Source organism: Chiloscyllium plagiosum, unplaced genomic scaffold, assembly GCF_037043375.1.
Source record: "Chiloscyllium plagiosum isolate Xiang-an unplaced genomic scaffold, Cpla_swu_hap1 HiC_scaffold_31, whole genome shotgun sequence".
In the NCBI taxonomy this organism is placed as follows: Eukaryota; Metazoa; Chordata; class Chondrichthyes; order Orectolobiformes; family Hemiscylliidae; genus Chiloscyllium; species Chiloscyllium plagiosum.
Genome location: NW_028270169.1, coordinates 11,012,133 through 11,032,680, shown reverse-complemented (window position 1 = coordinate 11,032,680; position 20,548 = coordinate 11,012,133). Strand labels below are relative to the sequence as shown.

The 20,548-nt window shown below is 42.4% G+C and overlaps 1 protein-coding gene across 4 annotated transcripts in view; it reads left to right on the top strand.

Moving 5' to 3' along the window:
- Positions 1–20,548, top strand: part of dph1 (diphthamide biosynthesis 1) — a 613,903-nt gene that overhangs the window by 24,635 nt on the left and 568,720 nt on the right. For all 4 annotated transcript variants that reach the window (XM_087977226.1, XM_087977225.1, XM_087977228.1 and 1 more), the window contains exon 3: positions 1,943–2,006. In XM_087977226.1, coding sequence (XP_087833352.1) covers positions 1,943–2,006 — 64 coding nt within the window. The remainder of the gene's footprint in view (positions 1–1,942; positions 2,007–20,548) is intronic.

Below are 20,548 nucleotides of genomic sequence, written 5' to 3'. Positions count from 1 at the left end.
TGAACCTCCCGCGGTCCGGAACCCTCCGCCTGAACCTCCCGCGGTCCGGAACTCTCCGTCTGAACCTGCTGTGGTCTTTATTTGAACTTGAATTCATTGTTTTTGAGGAAGCTTTGATTGATTGATGTTTGGGAATTGTTACAGTCAATTAATAATAGGCAGAATGGTCTAAATATACAACCAAATGGATTTGCATCACCACAGTTGTGTGGCTTTAAACCTGGCAGCAGGGTTGGTGGCAAGGACAAACACTGTCTTCCTGCCAATTGTCCACTAGCCAAACTGGTACTGATATAGATCTCAATAGTCAAATGACTTTGCAGCATTTGTAATCTTGGTTCTGCTTGTTGGGAGGGGGAGCTGAAGGCACAGTGGTTATGTTACAGGACTGGTGTTGCAGATAGCAAAGTTAATGCTCAGGGAACATGGGTTCAAATTCCGCCACTGTAACTGTTGGAAATAGAATTCAAATAATTAATAATTTCAAATTGGTAATCTGGAATTGAAGGCTAGTTTCAATATGGTGACTGTAAAGCTATCATCAGTTGTTGTCAAAGCCTCTCTGGTTCACTGACTTCCTTCAGGGAAGGAAATCCACTGTCCTTACCTGGACTGACCCACGTGTGATTCCAGACTCTCAACAATGTGATCAACTGTTAAGCACCCTCTGGGAAACTAGCCAGTGATGTCTACATCCGATTGAATGAATATTAAAAAATCCTATGGGAAAAGTAAAAATAACTTCCTCCTCAACTACTTCTGTCTCTGCTGATTTAGACCCTCTGAAGTTGACTCTGATGTTGTTGTCAACACCATCTCATATCTCCTTTGAGTTGATGTCCATATTTGATCAAACATCTTGCAATGTTGTTCCATGTTAAATCTGCTACATTAAAGTGTGTTACTGGTGGAGGTGGAAAGAGGAATTGCAGTCCCACAGTTAAATGGGTTGGTGATTGACAAGACAGTGAGTAAAGGTATATTATCATTGCAACCTGTTATCTTTGTCATTGCTTTGTAAACATTGTAAATCAAGTGAGGAATCTTTGCCTCCCCTATAATCTGTGTCATCTCGGCAAATTGAAATTTCAGTGTGTGACATATTTTCTCTCTTTGCGATCAATGATGGCAGCATATTATCCCAGATGAATATGGCATAGGTCAGTTGGACTAACTTTTGAGGAGCTCCATGAGCACTAGTGAGTGTCAATGCGAGGATCTTGGAAGGAAAGAGCAATCTTTTGTTCATGCATTATGTATATTGCAGGTAAGGTCAATATTTATTGCCCCTCCCTAATTGCCTGGGAGGAAGTGGTAGTCAGCTGCCTTTAGAGTGTCGGTAGACCAACAATGCTGTAACAGAGGGGATGAATTCTGAGATTTTAACCGAGCCATGGTAAAGAAATAGCAATTATAGCTGCATTCAGGATGGTGCGTGGCCTCCAGAGGAATGTGGAGGCGGTGGTGTTCCATGTATCTGCTACCCTTGTCCTTCTCACTGGAAGAGTAAACAATTGTTGCTGAAGTGAGACTTGGCAAATTACTGCAGTGCATTTTATAAATGGTACACATTGCTACCACTGAGCACCACTGTTGAAGAGAGTGAATGTTGAAGGTGGGGCTGCCAATCCATATGGAGGCTGCAGCCATGAGGTATACCAGGCGCCAGTAGGTGTCATGATCTAGGACAGTAACATGTGAACTAGAGATAATTCGTCAGTCTGGTTGGACACGTTCCAACCCATCTCCGTGGCATGGACCCTACCGTTGTACCACAAAACCTGGAGTTAGTTTGAGTGCAGTGACAATGTGGTGAGGAAGAATCGAGCATTTTCGGCTGGGCCTGTTGCAGACATGTAGCACACATCGAAAACACAAATAGAAACCCGCAAAACCAAACAGTGGTGTTTTCATCAATATCTCTTTTCTATGTCTTACATAGTTGCCCTGCAGATGCCTGAAGGACTCCTGATGTTTGCCTGCACGATTGCTGATATCATCGAAAGGTAAGACAACTCATTAAATTGACAGCTTTGAGCACCAAATCCATAGGGCCAGCCTGGACTTGTAAGTAATTAAGGGAGATCTGAGTAGACGCAGCACTTGTGTAGAGTATAGGACATCGGTTACTTGGTTTTGTGGGTTGTCGATGCTGATGTATTTGGTTGGATGGTTTTTTTTCCATCAAATTTGCAGAGCAGTGGTGGGTCAAGATGTTACAATTCACAGCTTTGTCAATGACTCAATTTGGTTCCTAATTAGCTGAAGGAATTAAAGAGAAGATAATGGGCTACATGTTCAGTGTCATAAACTGCAAGAAAGAAGCTTTGAATGGTTTATATTTGTCATAACAGAACCCTAGGGGACAGATCAGCTTCCTTCAGTTCACTCAGAGGGCACTTAAGTGAACCGCCATTTACAATTGCTTTTGTTGCTGCTGTGCTGTCCTCCTGTTTGATGTGGGGACTTTCCGATGTTGTTTGAAGGCTGGAGCTGTGCTGTGTAGGAATGGGCACAGTGGGTCTTTGATCTCAGTGTCAAGAATTGCAGAATGTTGTCCCTCGAACAACAGAGAGATGTGCGAGTCTTCAAAGCCAAATTTGACTTGTTGATAACTGAAATTAAAAGTGGAACACTTGTGGACCTTTGAGCAATATCACTGCACCATGCTCCATTTGCACAGAAAAATCCAGAATCATAGAAATGTTTCTCATAAGAACATTGGGGGAAAATCCTGAATACCATATAGTTAACAAAAATTAATTTAACTTCTTTTGAACAAACCATTGGCTATATCGGATCACATGACAGCCTCCCTGTATAATGCAGATTATTTTTTCATAACACAGCCTCTAATAAACCAGAGGACACAATATTAATTTCCAAAAGAGCCAGAGGAGACTTCAGGGAGATTGCAAATTGTTGTGATCTGGAATGCACTGCCTGAAAGGGCGATGGAAGCAGATTCAATAGGAACTTTCAATAGTTAATCAGGTAGCTACTTGAATGGTTTAAAAACAAAATGCAGGACTGTGGGTCAAGGGCAAGAGAGTGGGACTAACTGGATAACTCTGCCAGAGAGCTAGAATATATGTGCTGGGCAGAATGTGCTCCATTTCTGCAGTCTCACTCTGCTAGCATGAGGCCCAAGGTACAGTATAGCCAACACAGTGAAAAGAGAACAGGAGAGGTCACCAGAAGATGCCAGGGCGCAATAACTTAGGGTTTTCATAGGAGTTAAGAAATGTAAAGTGACAGTTAAGAAATGTAAAGTGTTTCAACATGCTGGAATAGGGCTTGGTAACCAATGTCTGATTTCAACAATAAATAAAAATCAGAGGACAAAAGCTTCACCTCACTTATGAATACTGGAGGATTGTGTCAAATGGTGTGGGAGATTCAAAGGAAAATCACAGAACACTTAGAACACAGAAAGAGGCCATTCCACCCATTATGCCTGCACAACCTCCAAATGAGCAACTCCCATTGTGTCCTTCTCCTGGGAAGCATGCAGAGTATTCCTTTCCAAGTAACAGTCCAATTCTCGTCAGAAAGCCTTGATTAAGCCTGCCTTCACCATACTTTCATGCAGTGCATTCCAGATCTGCCCCACCCACTGGATGAAAAAGATTTTCCTCATGTCACTTTTATTTCTTTTGTCAGTGGGATGGCTCAGTTGTTAGCAATGCTGCCTTACAGCATCAGGGACCTGTTTTCGATTCCAGCCTCGAGCGACTGTCTGTGTGGAGTTTGCACATCCTCCCCCTGTCTACATGGGTTTCCTCTGGGATGCTCTGGTTTCCTCCCACAATCCAAAGATGTGTGGGATATGTGGATTGGCCAAGGGAAATGCAGGTTATGGGATGGGGTTGGTAGAGTTGGTGTGGACATGGTAGACCAAATGGCCTGCATCCATACTATAGGGATTTAATGATTCTATGACTTTGAATCTGTGCCCTCTTGTTCTCAATCCTTTCATGAGTGGGAACAATTTTTCCTTATCTGCTCTGCCCAGAACTCCCCCTACCCCTCCAATGGGATCCCCCCATCGGATCTTCCCTGTGGCTTCTGTTCTCCAAGAAAAGCTGTCCTCACTTCTCCAACCTGTTTTTAATGAATATGTCAATTTCCTCAGTATTGGAAGTATTTTTGTGAATCAGTGACTGATTACAGAGGAGCAGCCTGATACAGTAGCTTAGTAGTTTCCTAGCCGGTATAAAGAAGTTTAAACACATTGTAAGATGTAATAGAGGAGTCTATTCAGCCCCACAAGGCTGTTCCACCATTCAAGCAGATGAAAGCTCATTTCCACCTTAACTTCATCTTCCTTCTTTGGTGTCTAACTCTTAATTAGAGAGAAAAAAAGTCTCACTTTTGAAGTTTTGGAGTGGGAAATTCAGATGCCTGGCTTGGTAATCTTTTGCGGATCAAGCTGAATGAGTGAAATGTGATTGAACTGAGGAGTTTAAGATAATTAATGTCTTTTTAATAGGTTCAGTACAAGTTGGGAGGATCCAGAACAAAGGAACAGAGCCTGAAAATTAGAGTCATTAGCTTCTCTTCACAAACCCTGTCCTCATACCATTGGAAAAAGACTGCTGTTAGGCGAGGGAATTTCTAAACTGAGACTTTTTTTTCGACAAGGTGTGCAACAGGATACAGAATCCAAGTGGGAAAATGCAGTCAAGTCACTGATCCAGCCCTGGCAGGCTTGAGTTGCAGTCAACTCTCAAGGGGCAGAATGGCCACCTGTTAGTTTTAATGCCTGAAATACCATGCTGCAACTCTGCCTGCCAGTTAGTCCCTTGTTAGTTTGTAAGATGCGCACACTGCAATCTGTCAACAGAATTAAAATGCACCTTTTTCACATCTCTCACCCCTTTGCTGCCATTAGCATTGCCTTTGTCTTTTGCTCTGGCATCCTCACAATCTGTTCCACTTGCTCTTCCTCCCACCTGTCAACAGCATTAAAACTACCAATTCCCTGCCCTTTCTCAGCTCTGAAGAAGCGTCTTATCCGATTCAAAACATTAACGCTGTTTCTGTCTCCACTGATGCTGCCAGACCTGCTGAGTTCCTTCAGAATTTTCTGTTTTATCAAACAGGGCTTGGTTGGCTTGCTGTAATTTCAGTTTCATAACTTATAATGTGTTTTCCTGTTTAAAATGAGCTCACTGCGAAGTTAATCAATCCCTGGTGAGCAATTGATGATTAGATCGTAATCATTAACATGACGCAGCACAGTGAATGTGGGCTAGAATGTAAGAGTGTGGGCTGGAATATAGTGTGATTGCTTAACATTTTTTAAAGCAGTCACAACTTTATCTGGAGATCTTAGATTTGGATGGTCAGCATCTGGGATTGCAAAACAATTTTGAATATCATGCAAGTATCCTGTGAGTCAAGCTGTGCAGGTTTATGGTATGACTTTTTGCAGATTGCAGTGATTCTGATAAAGCAAGAAAATTCTGGGGCTGATCAGCAGATCAAGCAGCTTCTGTGGAGAGAGAAAAACACATCCCAGTGAAAGCTCATGGACCTGAAACGTTAACTCTGTTTCTATCTCCCCACTGCTGCCTGGCCTGCTGATGATTTCCGGTTGCTTGCTGTTTGCATTTCAGATCTCAGTATCTGCAGCTTCTTGCCTTTGCAGCGATCCCCTTGTTGATTGGATTTGATGCAGTGAAATAACGTACCTTGTGATTTGCTGTAATTGATGACTCCACTGCTTATGGTTCCTCCAAGCATGCTGCCCTGTTTAGCAGGGGTAGCTGAGATAAAGTGTGATTGAGATATCGGTGAACTTTGTGATCAAATCGCTGCTGAATGGAAACTGATCCCCGGAGTCGATTTTTAAGTGTAGTCATTGTTGTATCCGGAAAAGGTGACAGCTGATTTGTGCAGAACAACACCCCCACCCCACAAGCAGCAATATGATAATGCCTGGATGATCTGTTTTTGTGTTGTTGATTGAGGGCTAAATGTTAAACAGGACACCTGGGATAAAACCCCTGTCCTTTCTTAAAATAGTGCCACAATATCTTTTACATTCACCTGAGAAAGCAAACAGTGATCTTGGTTGAACAACCCATTTGGAAGATGGCCCATTTAAGTGCAGTGTTCCTTCAGCACTGGATTAGGAGTGTCAAGGTCAGGTTTCACTCTCCAGCTTCTTGTATGGGACTTGAACTTGTACCCTTCTGATGGAGCACTGTCTACTGAACTGTGGCACCCTCTGGGCTGAAAGCTGAAGTTTGTTCAATCTTGTCTCCTGGCTGAGCCATTTTCTCACTTTAAATTGATGTTGTTGCTTTTCTGTGATCAACCTTAAATGTCTCCCTGCTGTCCCCATGTCCAATCCTGGGCCCATTCTGCATGGTATGTCTGGTTGAAAGATTGAATTTTGCTTCTGTTCTCCCGAGAATTAGTGGACTGTTCCGTGGTTTTAACATACTGTGACTTTTCTTTTGTGAAGCAGTTGAATTGCAGGTGAGCAAAACGGCAAAGTGCAATCCCACAAGCAGCAACAAGGCAAATGACCAGCACCAATTGTTCTGGATGCATTTCTGAGGGAGGAGTATTGACCTGAAAAAGAAAACTCTGTTCCTGCTTGAATGGTGCTTTCGTGTCACCCTGTCTAGATAGAAAGAACATGAGTGCAATGACCCAATCTAACAAGTCAGCACTCTTTCAGCTCCTGCACTGAGCTCTCAGCCTGGAATCTTGACTTGGATCAATACTGAGGATTGAACTGACGGCCTGCTGACTTTGAGGCAACCTGAATATCACTTCTCAAACCTTTGGAATCCAGCCCCATTCCTATCCATATGCTGTGGTATCTTTTCTCTAATACCCTAATCTTAATATTTATATAGATGAGGAAGCATTGCAAAAGGCAGGAAGGGGAGGATCACTTCCCCACCACAGCCACCTTGACAACAACCTCCTGAGACTTTGGGTGTGCAGGAAGATCTAACTTTCTCTCCACCAGTCCAATCAAACTTTGGCACGTGTTGAACAATTCTGACGAGGAGACTTTGCACCAGATGCCTTTGGCACTCTGCTCAGGGAGCCATCTGACAGAATCCCCGTCCTCTTGTTGTCTGATCAGATACAACGTCTTTATTGTACTTGCTAATGAGCCATGGTTTAATTTTCTTAACTCCTTTCAGAAATAGAATTGGACATGTATTTCAAAAGGTGCAAAAGTATTGTCCAACTTTGGATGAAGAGCAGGGGAGTGGGAATAACTGGGTGGTTCTTTCAAAGATACAGCTTTGATGTGGTGGGCTAGATGATGACCTCCTATGCTGCTGCTGTTCTGGTAATCAGTCGATGACAATTTGCATCTCTGGGTCCTTAAATGAGAAGGGAGAGGATCATAAATCCTGCTCTTTGGTGAAGACAAATCTGAAAAACAGCAAACAGTACAAAGGAAATTCCATTTGTGCCTCAAAGGAAGTAAAAGACCCTCCAGTTAACCACGAGGATACTGTAAATATCCGATGATAGACTGAATTCAAATACTCAAGCTGTTGTGAATTTGGCTTCTGTAGATTACTAACATGTTCACAAAGCAAATACGCTGCTGTATTTGTTTCTGTCAAGCCAGGCTGATTGAGATGTGTCTTTTTTTAGTCTCCAATTTCCTTTCAAATGAAAATTAATTTCACAGATGTTGAAGGCATGAAGTGATCTGTCGTTGTAGGGTGAAGCATGTCTCATCAAAGAGCAGGAGTGCTGTGCTCTGCTTGGTCCTCAGCTTGGAAACCAGGATTTCACGAAACTGCCGGCTGCTTCTCACTTGGGATTTTTCTTGTGAGACTAGAGACAAATCAGAATACATTAGCCAAGGGATCAAAGGCCTTCAGCATTGAGAGGTTTTAAGCTTGGACTGAATCAAGGCTTTGTCCATCGTGGGAATTTCTCAAGTGGTAATCACTGCCTTCCCTCCTCCTGCCAGGAGAAAGAAAATAAACCTTTTAGCCTAGATGTTTTTAAGGTCTGCCCAAGGAAAGCTGTCATAACATGGGGAAAAATGGCATCTGATTTATGCATAGCAATCTCCCAGAAGCAGTGAGGTGATAATGGCCAGACAATCTGATTTTGTGTTGTTGTTGAGCGATAAATATTGGCATGGTCACTGGGGAGCAGCTCCTCATCTCATCTCGGAAATGGAATCTGTTTTGCCCATTCAAAAGGGCAGATGGCATTTCGGTTTAAGTGTCTCATCTGAAAGACAGCAGCCTCGACTGTGTACAATTCATGCACATGTTGCTTTGGAGGTTTATTGTATCTAATACAAAGACATTAATGGAATATAATAGGATATAAGTCATAATTTGACAATATCTGGCACTGCCAGTGTTTTAAGTGCTGACACCTGATATCGTAGGCAGATGATTCTCCCAATTATTCCTGTGGGGATTGCAATGTCATTTCCATCTTGTAATTTGACAGGTTACACGAAGTTAAGCGGTTTTTATTGGTTTCCATTGTAAGCTATTTTGTTTCCTCTCTCTCCCCAAAGAACAGATCTTTCAACTCCAGATATGATTCAGCTTCACTCAGTTCGTTGCATTGTTGTCTCTCAGTCAGAAATTGTCAGTTCATGACCCAATCTAGGACTTGAGCAAGCAATCTCAGTTGTCATTGAGTAATTGCTGTATGGCGCTGCCGATAAGAAGTTAATCCACGGCTCCATCTGTCTTTTCAGATGGACCAGGTGGATTAAAAGATGCCCTTTTAGTATTTCAGAGAATAGGCATTTTTTTTAAGAAAGCTTTTTTTTGTCTTGCACATTGACCATTCACAAGAATACCAGTGTGAAGGGGAACAACATTTTTATGTTGCCCAAGTCGAGAGTGCAGATTTGTTTGCAAATAGACTCTGGTAGGGGCATAGACATCAAGAATGCATCAGTTAGATGATGACTGACAGTTAACTGCCAAGGTTTATTAAAGTGTTCTTAAGCGTGTATGCTGAAATGTTTTTGCAAAATATCTTTTTTTCTGCAGTATTCAAGAAGTCTCATTGCTTGTGAAGAGCTGTCTTCCTTAAATATTATCACTAAAATAAATGGATTAAGCGGTTACTCATGCCAGTTTTCTTTATGGGACCTTATTGTGCACGAAGTAACAGTTTATTTGACTACATAAGAATATTGACTGCACTCCAAAACTGTTCGATGTGCACAGGATTTTGTGATACACATGAGGAAACTGATGAGGAACTTGTTGCAATTTTAATCTCGTCTAAAAATGTTTAGTTAAGCAATGTTGATCACTCAAGGCAAATAGTGAGAAATGTATCCCACACTCCCTTATAGAAAGCTCACCTAAACCATATTGCCACACTGAACTTGAACAGAAATCTGTTGACCCAAAGTACCCACCATATTGTTGTTCCTGTTCTCTGTGGAGGAAAGCATCACAGTTGAGCTCTGAAGCTCTCCAGTAGCAATACACCCAGGTTTCTTCAACGGTACCTTCCAAACCCATGACCTCTGAATGGACTTCTCAAATTTTATGTTGATCTTGCTCTTTGTGCACCTTCTCGGCAGCTGTAACATTGTATTCCTTGTCCTGTTTTATTATCCTAATGCACTTTTTATGGTATGATCTGCCTGTACTGCACACATAACAAAACCTCTCACTGCATCTACCGCCTAGGAGGACATGAGCAGCAGATACGTGGAACCACTACCACGTAGAGGTTCCCTGCAATCCACACACACCATCTTGACTCGAAACTAGATTGCAGTCCCTTAGCTGTCATTGGGTCAAAGTCCTCGGACACTCTTCTCAATATCACTGAGGCTGTCCCTAAACTATGAGGACCAGAGCAGTTGAAAGGGCAGCTAACCACCATCTTCGTGCAGTTAGGGATGGAGAATAAATGTTGGCTTGTCCAGTGGCACCCACATCCTATTAATGAATACAGTGAGAAAAAAGGCTTTGCAATGCATGGTGAATCTGAAAACTATTCTATTCTATTTTATTTTAATCCTGGATTTGGTATAATTTGATGCTCAGAGTAGACGCTAACTTCCTCTGGTATGCTTTGTAGGGGGCAGTAACACACTGGGAGTTGGGACAAGGGTAATATGGCATCATAAGGATAGGAAGCAAAGATGGAAAATAGGTTTTCAGTCACTCTAATTAAATACCTTTCTTGGTCAAGGTCTAGAGGAAAATATTATAAGTTTGGAGAAATATTTGGAAAGCGTTGAATTTTCCTTCATAACTATAACCATTTAAACTTTGAATATTCTCACTTGGGTAAAGGAACTGAACAGGTCTAATGATACAAGGATGGTGGTGGGAAGAGGATAATCTCATTTGTGTGGAATGTAAAAGATCAACGTGAACCTGGGCTGAATGGCCTTTGGCTCTCAAATTCTTTTCAAGATAAGTCTGATCGGGACATCCATCAAAATGTGGAGTTATCCCCAATCCCTGAGTCCACTCTTTCTTAATCACCCCCTGACCCCCACATTACTCCCTCTATGATAATTCCAGTCCACATTCTCACCACTGCCTGTTTGCGGACCAGTCAAGGCATGGCTAGATTCACAAGACTGATTCATGGCAGTGTCCTGCGAGGGAGAATTTAAGGAAACTGGGCCCATATTCTTTGGAGTTTAGAACAATGAGAGTTGAGCTCATTGAAACGTGAAATTTTCATGAGCACTTGGTAGGGTAGTTGCTAAGAGGCTGTTTCTCTTGGAACAAAGGGACACTGTCTCAGAATAAGACTGAGATGTTTCTTTACTGAGAGGGATGTGAATCTTAGAATTTCTTTACACACAGTTGCTGAGTATATTAAAGAGAGAGTTGATAAAAATTCTTGTAATCAAAGGGAATTGAGGGGACATGGGGAAAGGACAAGAAAGTGGAGTTGAAGTATAGAATTATCATCTTGGAGAATGGCACAGCAGTTTCAAGGGGCTGAGTACTCTATTCCTGCGCCTATGTTTTCATGTGCAAATTGCTCAAAGCTTGAGCAATCTAAGCAGTGCCTACCTTCTACCAGTTTGTCTCTTCTCCTTTAATTTCAAATGGTGGCAAGGAATAACTTTACTATGTAACTCTGTTCTGTGGCAGGAAAATAGTTAATCTCACCCCTTCTTCCCCCTTCCCCAAGGCTGAAGACGGTACCTCGGATCAGGATGAGGCCATTCGCCCCTTCAAGTCTGATTCACCTTACAGTTAGATCACAACCTTAAATCCATGTACCTGCTGTGGATTGTAATCCTTAACATCTTTGCTTAAAAAAAATGCATACCTCCTCATTCTCTCTGGGAATGTTCAATTGTTACTCCCCACCCCCAGCACAGCCTCAGTACGCCCTCCCAGCCCAATCAACAATGCAAGAAAGGCACAGTCTGTTGCAAAGAGAAAATTAAAGGTAGCAATACATAAGTAGCATCCACTAATTTACTGACTCCCCAGAGGTCTAAAGGTAAATCGTTGCAGAAAACATAATTAGCGCAATATTCTTATACACAGCTGTTAATTAGAAATATTCCAGAAACAGACTTTGTTGCTTTATAACAATGGTCTTCATTGTGAGAATCTTTAATTCCTCATAGTCATTATGCTCTGTTGGGATGTAACTCCAAGAGGCAGGGCTTGTTGTGGAGGGAACATAATTGGAACAGATGTAGCTGTGCAATATGAGAATGAAGATCTGAGATTTTCGTTTGATCTTGGAATGTCAGGGCAACACTGATTGAAATTGCGATTGATGCACAGTCAATAATGACCTTCAAAGTGGGGTTGACTACTTGAATACACGGATTTGTTAAGGGAACATCATGTCTGATTAACCTGATGGAGTTTTTTCGAGATGTAACAGAGAGAGGCTGTTGATGTGGTATATATTGACTTCTGAAAGGCATTTGATTCAGTACCACACATTAGATTCATAGAGTCCCTACAGTGTGGAAACAGGCCAAACGGCCCAATGAGTCCACAACGACCCTCCAAAGAGTTACCCACCCAGACCCATCTCTCTACCCTATTATTCTACATTTCCCCTGACTAATGTACCTAACCTACACATCCCTGAACACTACAGGCAATTTAGCATGGCCAATTCACCTAACCTGCACATCTTTGGACTGTGGGAGGAAACCGGAACACCCGGAGGAAACCCACGCAGACACGGAGAATGTGCAAACCCCACACAGACAGTCACCCGAGGCTGGAATTGAACCTGGATCCCTGGCGCAGTGAGGCAGCAGTGCTAACCACTGAGCACCATGACTCGAGGAAAGTTGTATGCCATTTAATAAAAGGGACAGTGGCAATGTAGATACAAGACTGGTTGAGTAATAGGAAACCGAGGATGACAATTGACAGATTTGTATTTGGTTGGAGGAAGGTTTGTAGTGGAGTTCCCCATGGGTTGGTGTGGGACACATGCTTTTGCTGTGATAACTGACCCAGATTATGGTATGCAGGAGTAATCTCTAAAGTTTATGGACAATGTACGATTTGGAAGTATTGTAAACTGAACAGGACAGTGTAAGATGATATTGATATGTTGGCGGAGCGGGTGGTTAGATGGCTGGTGATGTTCAAAGTGGAGAATTGGGGAGTAATAACATTTTGGTACAAAGAATGTGGAGAGCAGTATAAAATAAAGGGAAATATTGCAGGACCAGAGAATCTGGTTTGTATGTGTACTTAATTTATGAAATGTGGCAGGGCAGGTAAAGAGAGCTGTTAATAAAGCATTTCTGTACTGTAGTGGTTATCCCGTTCACTTCACATGCCAAAGCATTTTGAAACGAGTTGCAGCATTTGTGAGCGATATTGTGGTGGTGTCCTTACCTTAGGGCTAGAAGGCCCAAATTCAGATCCCACCTTCTCCAGACTTGTGGTAATGCGTCTGAGTAGGTTGGTTAAAAATATAAGTATTTTAGATTTAACAAGTAGGGATATAGGGTTTGGCTAAAGTAGGAATGATGTTTCAAAGAGAGTATAGAATCAGTGGGTAGAATGGCCTTATTCTATGCTTGTTTTCAAATGAGAAAATAGTTTTTTTTTCAGGAAAATCGATAATTGAATGTTCTTGGTGAAGACTTTATCATGTTTCTTTGGTGTTGACAAGTGAGCTTAATGCTTGGGAAATTAGACTTCCCAACTCGTGGCATGGAGATGTTATTGCTCAACGGGTAGTGTGCCTGCCTTTGTGGTGGAAGCTCTGAGTTCGATTGGGAGCATTGGAGGATTATTTGGATAGATTTAATGTACAAGGTTATGGGCGGAAAGCGGGAGATTGTTATGAGGTAATGATGTTCACTTAACGGTGGGCCAAATGGCCTCCTTCTGCACTGTAACAATCCTGAGATTCTGTGATGGGAAAGGTTTGTTCACAGTGAGGACAAACCGGGTTGATTATCAATTCATAATTCCTTACAATGCACTCATGGTGGGCTGTCAGAGTGACTGTGTCGCCTGGTCAGTCAATGTTCAATGTGCTATGGTACTCTGACAACAAACTGATGACTGGTCCACAACAAATGAATAATGGAACCAGCACACGTTTTGTCGTGCCACTAAGTGTGGGAAAAGAAACTAAGTTAATAACATTCAGAAACTCAAGTTGGTACACCTATTATTTTAACTTGAATAAAATAACCTGGTTGACACCTTTCATTAAAATGGCAGGTGAAGGGATTTATAAGAGTGAATTTATGTCACTGCAGAATATTTGAAGAAACCTAACTGCACAATTCCAGTTTTGAGGTGAGGTACCTCAGCCTTTTGGCTTTTCAAGTACCATGGAGCCCACTGTTGGTTCTTGGTTGTTGATGGGATTTTAGCCATAATTTGCGAGAGGACAGTTGACCAGGAGTTGCCTGGAATTTATTATTAATTGGATGCCTTCTCAGGTGGGTGCTCAAGGCAGGTCAGACAGTAATACAGAAAGATTTAGAAGGACATGAGGGGCAACCTTTTCACACAGCAGGTGGTTTGTATGTGGAACAAGCTGCCAGAGGAGGTGGTAAATGCAGATACAGTTACAACATTTAAAAGTCATTTAGACAGGTGCATGAATAGGAAAGTTTTAGTGGGATATGGGCCTAATGCAGGCAAGTGGGATTAGTTCAATTTAGGAAACCTGGTAGGTATGGACAAGTTGGACCAAAGGGCCTGTTCCGTGCTGTTTGATTAGTTGTCCAAGCCTTTCATGACGTGTTCTGAAGAAGGGCCACTGGACCTGAAACGTTAATTTGGTTTTCTCTCCACGGGTGCTGTCAGACCTATTGAGGTGTTCCAGCACTTTGTTTCTGTTTAACTTAATGACATCAGTGATCTTGAGGTCGTAGCTGGCCGCTTGCAGTGAAATGATTCTTGGGAAGTGTATCCATGTGGAGTTGAGATGAATGACCCGGAATGTGAGGAGTTGAGTTGCAATCTGTGTGTGCTGAGTGTGAGAGAGGGAAGATTCCGTCATTAAGGAGCTACAGGTATGGTCCTTTTGCTTGGCTTGACTGGGAGGTGGAACAACTCCAGTGGCAGCCTGATATTCCTGCTTACTGGTCTGGAAGGAATGCTGCTTTGCATCTTACTCCACTGGCCCTGCTGGAAACTAGCCAAGAGGCTGTGACAGTAACCATGGCAACATCTCCGGTGTGGGCAGAGTTTGAATTTCTGCTTCGACAGAGGAGTCTGAAGGCTAGTGGGTAAGTGGATTTGAGGGTTGAGGGGGGGAAATAAATCAGAAGGACCCCATTTTCTAGGGGAGCATCCTGGCTTCTGAGTTCTTTTATGCTATGGGCTATTGCTTTATTGTCTCAGTGGTTTGATGTATGTTCTTCTGATGATAGAATAATAACAATTCTCTGATTTTCGTCTTTGCACTGCAATATCCAGGAATCTCAAAACACTGAAGCACAGCAGAACTACTAATGTGTTCAAGAAAGCAAGATTTGCATTTGTGTAGTGCCCATTTGTATAGTAGAGGTAAAAACAATGGCTGCAGATGCTGGAAACCAGATTCTGGATCAGTGGTGCTGGAAGAGCACAGCAATTCAGGCAGCATCCGAGGACCTCGGATGCTGCCTGAATTGCTGTGCTCTTCCAGCACCACTGACCCATTTGTATAGTGTCAGCTATCCTGAAGTATTTGGTCACCCATGAAGCACTGTTTTAAAGTGCGATCATATTTGCAGGGAATGTGCAAACCAGTTACTGGGTAGAAAACTCCCACAATCAGCAATGTAATCTTTGTTAGATAGTCTGCATTTTAATGATGTTGGCTGAGGGGTAGATAATTGCAAGGGAGTTATAGCATCATACAGCATAGAAACAGACCCTTTTCTCCAACTAGTCCATGCTGACCATAATCCCAAACTGAACGAGTCCCACCTGCCTGGGTTTAGCCCATATCTGTCCAAATATTTCCTATTTATGTACATATCCAATGTCTTTTAAACGTTGTAAGTGTACCTGCATCCATACTTCCTCTGGAAGTTCATTCTACACATGAGCCATTATATTTAAAAAAAATTGCCCCCATGATTTGTAAAAAAAATTTCTTCACTCACCTTAAAAATTTGCTCTGTAGTCTTGAAATCCCCCATCGTGGGGAGAATTCCCCTTCACTTGTGTGAAGTAATGCCACGTGATGTTATAGCTTTCACCTGAGAGGACAGAGGGGGTCTCTGTTCATCTTCTCATCAGAACACAGCAGCTCTGGCTGTGCAGCACTCCCTCAGCAACACTCCAGGAGTACCTCGCATTTTGTACTCGTGTTGTTGTTATACAGTTAAATCATTTACTCTGAGGTTTTCGTCTGTCGAATGAATTTTCAACTTTAGCTGTTTGTTATATGACTGCAGCTGAATGCAGGCTGCAGATTGTGATGGGTAAAGCTGCTGCTATGGAGAATGCAAGAAGATTGACAGTTAACTGTCAGGCTTTGTTTAAATTTTAAACAGGCTCGTTGGTGCTAATTGATTAGGGCATTGCACTGAGAAATGAACTAGCAAATGGCTCTCAACTGTTTTGTTGAGTTGAAACAAGTGCAGTGTGTATCTGTGATCCCTTTTCTGTCTTATTGTCATCTCACCCCAGTTTCCTTTGTGACCAAAAATTTATCCATCTCTGTTTTGAGTTCTGTGGTCTGTAGGAGAGGGCATTCTGAAGAATCACAACCATCTGAGTATGCAATTTCTCCTCCTCTCAATCCAAATGCATGTTTATTAGAGCCACCTCATTCTTCTGAAATCCAATTAACGTTGACCCATTCAACTCAGCCTCTCCCGTAAAAGAGGCATGTCACTAATGCTTACAATCATACAATAGTTATAGCAAGAAAAAGGGGCCACTTGGCCCCAATATATGTGTGCTCAGGAGAAGATATGGGGCCTCTCCAGTCTGTCTGCCACATCTTGAGACTTCACATAGCCAGCATAATCTCCCAGCAGCTCCCAACTCCTTCAATCATCTTCCGTGTTCCACCTGCCTCTTGTCTGTCTTCCAGACCTTGCAGCTTTGGTTAAGTTGGAACCTCACTAAACAGGCCCACACTTCTTCACACAAGACCACTGTCCAGACTTTCAGAGAGGAATGAGATGAAGCAAATCCGAGTGGATAGTGTGCTGCCAGGTTTGGGTGTTAAATCCAAATTGGATTTGTTTTGGCGGGGGGGGGGGGCAGATGCAGATGTTTGAGGCAGCGCTCCGAAAGCTAGTGCTTCCAAATAAATCTGTTCGATTATAACCTGGTGTTGTGATTTTTAAGTTTGATTTTGTTCATAAGTCATGCTTACAGCTCTCCAGGGTCGTAATGGCTGGAAATCTGGATGCTGCGTTGCCAAGGCGAATGCAATAAAACTCTCCTACTTCTCTAAGCAGAACTTACTGAAAGTCAAGTGCTTTGGCCAGTAATCCTTCTCCTGTCTAGACTGAAAGGAAAGCTCAAGCGGTTTATTGTCCTGCAAACACTCGGATGAGATTATTTTCATTGTGATCTTTCTCGCCCGCCCATTTTTTTTATATAATAGACATATATCCACAGGAATGCCATTTATAACAATTAAGGCTGACTTCTTGTTACCCAGTGCTAGCTGAAAGGCAATTTCACCTCCCTGACTCTCAGCCAGCGGGTGTGGAGTGTTGACAACGCATTGCATTCAATTGATATGTGATGACTGAAGGATTCAATTTGTGATGTAATCGCTACAAGATTGCTAGAATCCAATCTTCCGTGAATTACAGGGAGTTAACTCATACACTGGAGAGAGGGTCCTGAAGACATTCAAAACTGCGCAACCAAAGCTCAAGTGGTTTACAGCTGCCTTTGCACTCCTAGATTAGATTATTGTATTGAAATCCCTCTAGGGTTATCTCAATTCTTCCTCCCCGCTCTGTAATTCAAGTTTGGAAGTCTGTTTTCATGCCTTGAATATCTTTGTCACTACTGGTGGTGACTGTCTTAGGGGTTTTGTGCCGTCGATGTTCACTGACGTATACACTAACCAGTCGTACAGCTCTATCCCATTTTGCTTCATGTGAGGATGTGTCCCCAAGGTTATCGGGCCAGCTAGTTGTTCTGGACTGTGAAAAAGCAGAATCTCATGAAATCAGTGCTGGGGACTGTGGAGATGAATGGGATAACAGAAAACAATTTCACGGCCCTTGCAGTTCCTGAAATCATTTAGCAAACCACAGTGAAAAGTTTATTTATTTTCAAAAATATTTTTGCACATACTTATTTTTACCTTTCTGGAGAATAATTGGTGGAAGGATTCTTGGGCTCATTGTCGACCTGTTGATCAACATTGCGAGCATTCCTTCCATGATGACGTGGGACTCGAACCCAGCTCAGAGGTGGGGATGCTATCCCCTGCAGCTGAAGATCTTCATCCCTGTTGCTTTAGCAAAGGTGGAATAACCCTCTTTGACATTTTCGTGAAAGTGATTGTGTTCCACGTCATCATCCCTTCTGGTCTCTTAACCTCTGCTGAGCCTCTGCTGCCTCAGCTCTCTTCCAACTCTGCTCTCTTGCACCACCTCTGTTTCCATCATGGTGGCTGTCCTTAGCTCTGGAATTCCCACTCAGTCTCTCTACTGATCTCCCCTTCTTTACGACAACCCTTAAAATGTAACTTTTGAACGCCACAATTTTTTGTTGTCACCCCCCCCCCCCTTGTCCCTTGTTGTGGCCCAGTTCACATTTTGTTTGTTAACGTTCCTTGGGATATTTTATTTCATTCAAGGTGTTGTATTAAAGGAGAAGCTTGTTATGTGGAGGGCCATTACAGGTGAATCGGGTTTCAGTGGTACCATTTTGAGTTTAATCATCTTGTAAGTATTGTTTTATTTTCTTTTATTATGATGTTAGAAATCTTTACTCCAGCAATAAGTCCCTGGTTTAAGGGTGAAATTGGGCGTAAAAAAAGAAAGCAGAGCAGTACAGATGGTGGAGATAATGAATAAATAAACAAATAAATAAAAACAGAGTGCTGGAGACACTCAGCAGGTCTGGCACCATCTATGGAGAGAGAAAAATGGTTAACATTTTAAGTCTAATGTGACTCCTCTTCAGAACTCTGCTTCTTGATCTGTCCACGGATGCTGAGTTCCTCCATTGTCTTTTTCTAAAAAATACATTTGAAACAATTTCATTTGTTCTTCATCTACTGTTGAGGTTTTCCTGACTGCTTAGTCCTCATTTTTATCATTTTAAAATTGTATCAATCAAATTAATATTCTTTATCTGCTCATTCTGCTTTTTTCATTATTTATAAAACATGGAAATTTGACCAGATGTTGATTGGATAATCTCCTGGAGGTTTTGTCACATGATTTTCTTCTGATTGCCCTACCTCCACACTTTGCTACATCAACACATCACTTTTGGAGCACTTGGCGTCATTAATAGGAATAGGAGTAGGCCATTAGAGCCAACGAGCCTGCTTCACCATTCAGCATGATCGTGGCTGATCCTCTGTTTCAACGCCATACTCCTGCTCTCTCCCTATACCCCTTGACACTTTGAGTTTTTGGATTTCTATCTATTTTGGTTCTTCAATACATTCAGTGACTTCACTTCCATAGACTTCCATGATGGTGAATTCTGCAGGCTCACCTCTCTCTGCGTGAAGAAATTTCTCTGTCTTCTCCTCAATCTAAAATAGTCTGCCCCCATCCCCATCACTGCCCCAGCCAAGGGAAACATCGTCCCTACGCCCAGTCTGTCCAGGTCCTGCCAGAATTACATTTGTTTCAATGAGATCCCCTCCCATTCTTAACTTCAGTGGATACAGTCTGTCTGCCTTATGACAAACCAGTCACCTCAGGAATCAGTCTGGTGAGCCTTCACTCTCTGCCTCTGTGGCAATTGCATCTTTTATTTGGTAAGGAAAAGAAAACTGAACACAGTGCTTCAGCTCTGGTCTCATCCTAGGCCCTATACATCAGCAGTAAGTCTTCCTTGCTCCTTTACTGAATCTTCTTGCTATGAAGACCAGCATACCATTGAGCTTTCTAACTGTGCTGCCCCTGCGTACTTGTTTTCAGTGACTGGTGTACAAGGACTCGAAGATCCCTTTGTATATCAACATTTCCCAACCTATCATTGTTTCAATAATACCGTGCCATTTTGTTTTTTCCTACTCAAGTGGGCAACATCACAGTTATCCACATTATACTGCATCTACCATGTATTGGCCCATTAAATCAACTTGTCTAAATTGTCCTAAGGCCTTTCTATGTTCTCACCATTCACAGTCCCAACCTATTCTTGAGTCATCTGCAAACTTTGAAATATGACATTTGATCATCTTGTCTATTGGTATGAATTGTGAATAGGTTTTGCACAAGCAGCTCCCTGTGGAGGAGGCCATTCAACTGCTTGGGTTCATGCTAACTCCTACTTCCATTCTCTAAGCTCCAACCCCATAGCTTTCATGTCTCTCATAGCCTGCATTCCTTTGTCTCCAATATTTTTAGAATGCAAGTGAAAAGTAACATTTGTACCTTGCAAGTGTAAGGCAGTGTCCATTTCCAACATGAGAGAATCTAACCTTGACATTCAATGGCTTTACCATCACTGAATCCCCCACTATTAACATTCTGGTAGTTACCATTGACCAGAAACTGAACTGGACTAGCAATATAAATACTGTTCTTATGAGAGAAGATCAGAGGCCAGGGGTTCTGAAGTGAACAATATAACTTCTGACTTTCCAAAGCTTGACCTACTATCTACACGGCACATGTCAGGAGAATGATGGAATAGTTTCCATTTGTTTGGATGGTTGTAACTCCAACAACACATGACGTTTGACACGATCCAGGACACAGTAATCTGGCTTAATTGGCACCGCATCCATCACCTTCACTCTGTTTACCACCAACACTCTCTGTGGCAGTGGTGTACTCCATCTTCAAGATATACGGCAGTTACTCACCATGGCTCCTTCAACGACATCTTCCAAACTTGTAACTTGTAAACTAGAAGGGCAAGGGCAGTAGATACATGCAAACACTATCACCCATAAGTTCCCTTCCAGGTTACTCACCATC